Below are 9,176 nucleotides of genomic sequence, written 5' to 3'. Positions count from 1 at the left end.
TTTGTGTAGTTGATAGACCATACAGTATATAGTATACACTTCCTTGATAAATACAAAAGTAAATAAAACGAAAATAGCATTGCGTTTGAATTGCAGCTCTGGACTCACCTGCACCAGGAACACCCAAAGAAAAACACCTAAATGTATATGACTATTTTTCATTTCGTTGATTCTGAAACACTAAGGCTACCGGTGTTTTAAGCCTATTTACAGGTATCAACAGCTCACCGTTCAACACGCCATCACTCCATTGCTGACATAAACTGTCACTGATGCATTCTTTAAATGTTAATTTACTGTTCATAAAATGTAAAACCTATATGAAGCACTAATAATTTATTATCCAAAGACTTTGATAACCTAGACCACACTTGGTAGAATCTTTTTTTAAATGCTCTATAATCAATGCTATTCGACTTCGTAATTGATTTGGTGTCCAAAATGTTTTGTTACGTCTACCACTGATGAGTCTTATGTTAAAAAAACCAGCGTCGGTCGTATACAATTATAATCCTGGTATATTTAACATCTGTATACACAGAGTGATTTTAAAATAAAAGAAGAATCTCCCAATTTTTTTTAATTAATCCTTATCGATTTTCCAAGTTGAAGTATGATTCAGTTGTAGACAAATATAGATTAAAGTTAAGGATATACTGTGTATTTTGTCCAATCATCCTGACATTAGAGCAACCTAGTTCATGTAAGGTAAAATATAACGTTCCATCTAAATTCATCAGATAAACCAAAATATTCAAATTACTCTACTACATAATACATGTAACATGAACGCACATTTGGAATACAATTAAATAACAACATGTACTGAAATATAAACTCACATAAAAACGCTGCCTGACCTTATTTTACAATCTTCTTCCTAAATATTGATCAATCATTATGTTTTTTTTGTTTACATGAAATTATATAATAAACGAGATAACTTCAAAAACAACGTTCAACAGAACGATTAAAGATCTACCACCAATGAGAGAATGACTCGCGTTTTGAGATATGAGAAATAGGGGATAAAAAAGGAAGATGTGACAATAGGGGGTTAAAGACATGGACCTGTCATTTTTTTTAACTTTTCAAGTTCTCTTTTTATATACTGTCAATTTATAACAGTCTTTTTAAAAGCTTGTTATTTTTAAACAAAAGAGCGAACATGCTTAAACTTAGCGAATAAAATATGTTTAAACTAAATCATGAATGATAAAACCGAAAATATTGAAATTAAAATAACGAAAATACTGCACTCCAAGGAGAATTCAAAATAGAAAGTCCCTTATCAAATTGCAAAAACAAAAACTCAAATAAAACAAACGAATCGAAACCAACTCTCATATTCCTGACTTGGTACATGCACTTCCTTATGTAAAAAATGGTGGGAGTGAAACCTGGTTCAATAGTTAGCTAAACCTCTCACTTCTATGGCAAAGAGCCATTGGTGTATCAACACTTGAATTCAAAATGAGCAATAAACAAACTGGAAGGACCCAAAAGTGTCGCCACGTAAGCACAAGGTAAGTCTTGTCTATGAGAGTTGGAGATTTTGTTTCTTAATAATTTCTAAATGCACCAGTTGAAAAACAAAAAAAAGGTATGTCATAATATCATTGACGGTACAAATTTTACTGCGCAGGTCGACAAATAATGTCTCTTCAGTAACGGCCTAGACAACAATATTTGAAAATCCATCATGTACAAACACTGGAAGATATAACAAAAAAGTCAAAAAGAACGAAAATTGAACCAAAACCTGAATAAGAAATCAGACATTTTCATTGTCATGATAAGGGAGATTCATTCCTTGATTTTAAATAAAAAAATAAAAACGACAATTTTCAATTAAGCAATATCCGTTATGAATTATGACAGTACCGAAACCAGTAGCATTTCACACGCAGGTGTATTAAGGATGTTTCAAAATAACAAGCTTTTTAATTGATAGTATAAACATATCGGAACTGAAAAAGCAGAAACAAAATGAAGGATCCGTGTCCTTGGTTTCGAGATATAAGCCATTGAAAAATTGGCGGGAAATGATTCTCTCTAGAATGTTCATATATTTAACTTTGACACCTTTTTTCTTTCAAACACTATGAAAAAAATAACAAGGATTTTATAAGATTTTCAAATATTTTTAAACTATATGTAATAAAATTACGAAAAGAAAAGTAGGGGTTAGCGGGCAAAATATTTATTAGCACTACATGGATAAAACCACAGGATTCCGAACATCTGACAAAAATTCAAAAACAAGAGGAGCGATCATCCTTAAACCTACCAAAATCAAAAAACAAAATTACGCCTAGTAACTTTGATGAGTGAAACATGCATATCAGGAGATGCTCATCATGTCGACGCATCAAGTCTCGCTCCTTTTCTGACTTGTTCCAGTTTTTTGTTATGTTGGTTTGTATATTCAAGATGAATAGATTTCCGGGTTTTGAACATCGTTATACTTAAATTGTCTCTTACTTATTCGCAACATTTTTATACTGTAGACGATTTAATGCTTAAGTTATTTTATAGAAACCGTAGAAAACTATAAATTGCATCTATTTGTGTTTTTTTTTTTATTATTTTGGTCATTGTCTTGCCGTCTATTGACGTATACTCAACATCTCTTTTATTCATAGTAAGAAAAGGTTTATTGCGATTTCTTCCTGCTCATTCTGTTTTTGTTTTGCAAGCAGTCATACATTTGTTTTTATTACGAAACAAAAATCACAGCAATCGACAAAGAGGGACGCAGATCTTTAATATCATTATGCATGTTACGTTAGAATTCTTATAAAATATCGTAGGATGATTAAACGTTTACATAAGAGTTCACGTATGTATAGATATTGTATTTTGTAATTCGATTAAATTAACTTAAAATTTTTGTTTCCTTAAATTCCGTATCCTTTAAAAATGTCTCCATGTAACTATTGTTTTCATTGGTATACCTTTCATCAACGATGAAACTTTGTTTTTCAGGCATGTCGATTTTACTTTCACGTCTTGTTTCTCCAATACTCCAATCTGTTTTCTTTCTTGCAATTAAGTAAGCTACGATTTCTATCATTAGAACAATGCATCTCAGAATGAGACTGAAACCATAGATGGCATATCGGAAGTTCACATTGTTGTACAACGCGCATGATCCCTTTACTCCACACCGAGAGCTCCATATTTTGCAACACATGTCAATAATTTCTCCAAAGATAACAGGCCCTAAGAACCAACCTAAAATATAAATTAATGTGTTACAAAGGTTCTATTTACAAAATGTGTATTTAAAATCACGATTATATTTACAAAAGAAACGTGAATAACGATAAGTACACAATAACCAACTCACAAAAATCGTAGAATATAATATAAAACAACTCCAAAAATAAGTCATTGACCATCTTTCTTTTAAGTGTTATCTAAACATCACATTTCGAAGAAATTTTAACTATAGTTATAACTCGGGTTTGAAACCGCCATGGTTTTTAACTGAAGTTAAAGACCAACGACGCGCAATACAGTTCTTATTTGCACTAAAGAATAATAATGAGGAATCCATCCTGTTTGAAGTTTGAAACAGCAAAGATTATATGGCTTTATATTGTGCGTTTGATAGTTCTAGTTGGGTAAACTATTAACTATATGTAAGACCTAATACTGTAAACCAACTTATTTTTGCGGATACTTTATTCCGCGTTTATCCCTTCGTAACCGACTTTTCGCGATTTTTAAATTATTTTGACTTATTTATATAAAGGAAGATAAAAGTTTAACAAATTCGCGAAGATTTATATTCGCGTTATTTTTCAACTAGCGAATGTTGCAAAAATAAGTTAGTTTACAGTAGTTTTAATGAATCTTACAGTTTTTTATGGATTCTGGAGTCATTGTTTTGAATGTGTTATACTCCAGCGTACCAAGAGGATCGAAGTAATCGATGTGAAATGGAAGACGATCCGTTGTAAAATTTATTTCGTTTAAAGATTGACAGACAATTTGCAGCACTGTACCTTAATTTTAGTCCAGACATTACCCTCAAAATGATCAAGCTAAGTTTATGTTTTATATTTACTACATGATCAATACATTGTACCTCAAGAATTGTTCCTTTTTCCCCAAAGTTAATACATTTTGTTATCCCGTTTTGAAAGTATTAGCAACAAGCGAAATCATATAAACTAAATACATGTTTGCTATGGGAAACATATACCGTCAGTGAGAAAAGAAACATAATGTCAATATAGTCTGAAAGTGTGATTCAGTTATTGATTAGAGATATGGAGACACAATCAGATAAACAACGGACATGACCAGTCGCATACTCCCGGGCTGGATGTTTTATCAACATTGGAAGGTAAACGAGATTTTTTTTGAACATGTTTAACAAATAAACTCATCATAGGTACCTTTATTAAAATCATGTACATCACACGCGCGATTCGTCTACAAAACGACTCATCGGTGACGCTCGAATAAAAATATATCAAATAAAGTACAAATTGAAGGGCATTGAGGACCTAAATTTCCGAAAGGTTTTTTGAAGTTCAGCTGAGGTTCTCTATTCTGAGGGTAGAAACATCCTCACTGCTGCTTACCCAATAAAGTTGAAATAAATGCGAAAAATGCTATAGCTATTCCTTTCTGATTTTCTTTGACTGATCTAAAAACAAAAAATAAAATATATTAAATCTGTTTTGATATAGTTTTATGATTACCTTCAAATAAAAAGTGTAAAACGACATATAACTTCAGTATTACATTTTCAAGGAGAAAACTGGAACCCTATCATGATGGTCAACCTTGAGATCATGCCAGAATTGTCCATTATCAAAATTAACAGGTTTTGTTTGCTACCCCTATCTGGGAATGCTTTTTAGTGTATTATGGTCAAAGTCATTTCGCCTCTACTTTCATTTTGTTTTAATTCTAGACTTTCATCTGTTCAATGAACCGATTTTTATACATTATCAAATGTCTTTTGCATTGATTAAGTCAAATTGAAAAGATATAGAATAACATCACCAACAACAATAACAACAATAATAATTAAAATAATAAAAATAATAATAAATATAATATTGATGATAACGATTATAATAAACTAACCTCAACATGAATATGAGACTTGGCATAATAACTAATGATTCGACCAAACTAAACACACAGGTAACAACAAGATATGGCACCAACATTGGACACTCAGTGGAACACAAACCTGGTTTAGCTGTCGCTGTTGGACCGATACATGTACAGTTCGTAAATCCCTTTTAAGTAGAAGTAAAACATTATGTATATTGCAACTCTGCTTATTTGCACAGTCAACCGTATACACTTTTGCGTTATACAGGTACCGATCGTGCAAACAAGTTAGAACCCAAACAAAAAAGAAAAGATTGATTTATATTTATAGAAGGAATATTCTTTCTTCTATGTGTTTGTCTTTCCGTATGTTTCTTGTTTTGCATTACATTGCATATTTACACAATTGATATCTGTATTTAAACTTTACACGTTGATCCTACTACTTTTATTACTAGTACATGTTTTATTTTATATTCTCGTATTAAGCACTAATTTTATCCAGAAAATACAGTAAGCAATCCTATATTTTTGCAACAACACAGGATAAAACAAATATTTTGCAGCAACACAGTATAAAACAAATATGCATTCTTGATATCGTTTGGGTTAGTGGGTCGTTGCGTTAATGTCTCATTGACATAAACATTATAACAAAGAATGGTTTAGGACAATACTTAAGCTTTGTCGTATGATGTTGCAAATCTTATAAACTTAAACAGTCAAATATTTTTTTTAAAATGTTTAAACAACGCCAGTTCCGGACTTTTATGGATGACACGCAAAGTGATTTTCAGTCTTACAGCAGCTGTGCTGAACTAGTTGCAGTAAAACATGAATTGTGCATCTGGGAAACAGAGAAAACACAGTTTAAGAAAATGAGTAAAGAGTTTAAGGCAGACGTCATCACAAGTTGTTATCGACACGATCTCTCCCAAGATGGACATCAAAAGGTCAATTTAAAATCTTACTCGATGAATAAGCGCCTATTGCAATTAATGTTTTCAAACTGTAAAGACTTAATTTTCCTGATGTTCTATGGCTTTTTGTTAGTTATATGTTTCGATATGTGGAGCCAATTCCTTTCAAATTGAATTTTACAGTTTGTTCTTATGTTGTTTTACCACACAACTATCGCAGGATTGGGAAGAGGTTATGCGCTCCGACATATGCTTGATTCCGCTGCATTTTCATTTGCCTGTCCCAAGCAAGGAGTTTGTTATTCATTGGTTGTCGTTTACTGTGTTAAATCTGGCTGCTGAACATTTTTTTTTTGTATTTTTCTAAACGGTCCATGTTTTGCTCATAGCTGACAGCCGCGCGATGAAATGCAGTTGTTGACGTCTTAGTCTTTGGTTTCTGATATATTAGTATAGTTGTTTCATTGAATATTTTATCACATATTCATAGACCTACAGTTATATCACAGCTGAATCTGAACGAACAGAGACATAAAAAGTGAACGCACAACTGGTGATGAGATCCTCAGACACATAACACGTGGCTAGATTATTTGCGATATCTCTAAAAGTAGTCTTTTTTATTTCGTCATAATGTGCATCTTTCTCGATTAAATATATCAAGAACATTGAAGGAAATCATTATATTTTTGGACAGCTACGCTATAGAGGTCATGATCAACCGTATATGAATGGCTTATTATAATAATCCATTTGATTTGTCCTGTTGTGAAAATTGTTTGATAAAAATTCTTGGTCTTTTTGTTACCATGGCAAACACTCTCTCTTGTTCCGTTTTGTCATGGTGTCGTATATTTTGAAATAACTTATTGGTTTTGGTAACTAACCTCATTTATACCCCCTTGTAAGTCTTATTTATCTGTGAAACATGTACCTGCAATGTGGATATACTTGAACAACCGGCATGACAAGGTGAAAAGTAGTTCTTGTTATCCGAACCGCACACAGGAAAATAGTCCTCAGAATTGCAGTTGCAATTACTTGAACAGATATCAGATGAATTGCTTGAATTTCTAAAATTGAAAAAGAGATATCAACACATGAGTATAATTGATTGTTTATTGGTTACATGTAAATTCACAGTAAAAGATTGAAGATAATTTCGTGTATTAGTAGTTTTGTATATTTGTAATAAACCTTATTGGGATTTAGTTTGATAATATTGGATTTAATGTATGATTGTATGGCATAGATGATTTATACTCGACAATTTGGCTAAGTTATATTTGTTATTCTCATTTCTAGTGTGTCCCGGGTCAAACAAGATCAATAAACAAATCTCGAGTTGTTTTTTTATGAATGAGTTACACAGGTTGAACTCTGGACAATCGGCGTAAACGACGTCATTGAACAATCGGTTATTACAGTGAAGTTATAGCATAAGCATTGTGACATAGGAATTTTGTATACGGCAAAGTGCATGTATTCGCCTATTGAGAAATCGCATAAATAATGGCAACAGTAGTATACCGCTGTTCGAAACTCATAAATCGATAGAGATAAAAACAAATCCGGGTTACAAACTAAAACTGAGGGAAACGCATCAAATATAAGAGGAGAACAACGACACAACAAAAACACAACATTAAAATGTAACACACACAGAAACGAACTATAATATAACAATGGCAATTTTCCGGACTTGGTAGAGGACATTTTAAGAAAAAAATGGTGGGTTGAACCTGGTTTTGTGGCATGCCAAACCTCCCGCTTTTATGGCAATGTTAAATATAACATTAAAATGACAACATTACATGATATGACTACAATACAAATAAATGGGAGAACATATAGGACAAAGAAACACGCGAATAATAGCTAACAAAAGGTACTAGGTTTAGAATTTAATACGCCAGACGTGCGTCTCGTCCACACAAGACTAACCAGTGACGCTCAGATGAAAAAGTTTGAAAGCCAAAACAAGTACAAAGCTATAGAGCACTGAGGACCAAAACTTCCAAAACGTTGCGCCTAACACGGCCAGGGTTTTCTGCCTGGGACAAGAACATCCTTATTATTTAGAATAATATATACTTGACGTTTATCTGTAAATATTTCTAAAGCAACTTTTTTAATCTTTACCTACATTGTATCTTAAAAGCCGGACTTATACACAAATAAGTGATGTGCAGTTTTAAGCCAATTTTTAAACACATATCCACTGCCACAGCAATTAATTCAGTTCTTTTCATATTCTTCGAGATCATTTGGATGTTTTCTTAGTTTCGTCTAAAGGCGAAGTAGTTCAAAACACTATTCTAACGAGATATTCAAACTCATTGTCTTTGAAGATGGAAATGGTTGTATCCATCCTGAATAAAACATTTAAAAGAACCTATTAAGATCAAAGAATAAAAGTGTGGGTATACATTTAAAATAAAAGCCAGCAAACCTGCCATATCCAACTATTTTTGGAGTCGGACAACCCAGAAACATTTGTATCAAGTAGTGTACAAGGGTAAATAATGACAGAATAACGATTAATCTTCCACATCCTAGCGGTGAAAGCTTCTTTTTGGACGTAAGATATCCACCAACGAAAGTTCCGACAGAAATTGCTATAATCCGAGTCACACCTGAAATGAACACCAATTTTACAGTTTGATTTGTCTAATTAAGCTAGAAAGTAGCCATGCTTAGATAATTAACGATTGTCACATTCGTCTGACCTATGCAAATTTCACTAACAATTAACTGAGAATGTGAATTATACACAAGAAAAAACAGTCTAAATCTGTTTCTCCTTGAAATCGAAATGTGTGTTTGTTGGGGGTCTTAGTCTTTTTTATCCACAATTTTACTATGTGTTAAATATACAGTATTATTATTTTTATCAACCGTACTCTTTGTTTTGAAAGGGCAAGATATAGCAGAATAGTCTTAGGAGTCGAATACAGATTCGTATAAGCATTCCGTTGATCAAAGCCAAGAACGTGTATGATAATGTTATATGTAGGAGCTCGTTCAAAATGCTTCAAATTACCTATTGAGGGTAATGAGTTTGTAATTGTAGAAATCGTCTTCCATTTGAACTCATCTTACCGATTGGGTGCATTTTGTTGTCTGGTTGAGATGTTTTTGTGTGGTCTAATATTAATGCTTTAGAAGTTTTGA

The 9,176-nt window shown here is 32.4% G+C and overlaps 1 protein-coding gene across 1 annotated transcript; it reads right to left on the bottom strand.

Annotated features, from left to right (window-relative positions):
• Positions 1-2,748: 2,748 nt before the first annotated feature.
• Positions 2,749-8,660, bottom strand: LOC127723361 (solute carrier organic anion transporter family member 3A1-like). Its single transcript, XM_052229933.1, has 5 exons — positions 8,455-8,660; positions 6,937-7,075; positions 5,110-5,267; positions 4,599-4,663; positions 2,749-3,237 (listed from the first exon to the last, which is right to left on the bottom strand). Exons 1-5 carry the CDS (start codon positions 8,496-8,498, stop codon positions 2,879-2,881), a joined length of 765 nt encoding a protein of 254 aa, XP_052085893.1. The 5' UTR covers positions 8,499-8,660; the 3' UTR covers positions 2,749-2,878.
• Between the last annotated feature and the right edge of the window lie 516 nt (positions 8,661-9,176).

This window comes from Mytilus californianus, unplaced genomic scaffold (genome assembly GCF_021869535.1).
Source record: "Mytilus californianus isolate M0D057914Y unplaced genomic scaffold, xbMytCali1.0.p SCAF_13, whole genome shotgun sequence".
NCBI lineage: Eukaryota > Metazoa > Mollusca > Bivalvia > Mytilida > Mytilidae > Mytilus > Mytilus californianus.
The sequence above is the reverse complement of the archived record's forward strand: the minus strand, read 5'-3'. Positions and strand labels throughout refer to the sequence as shown.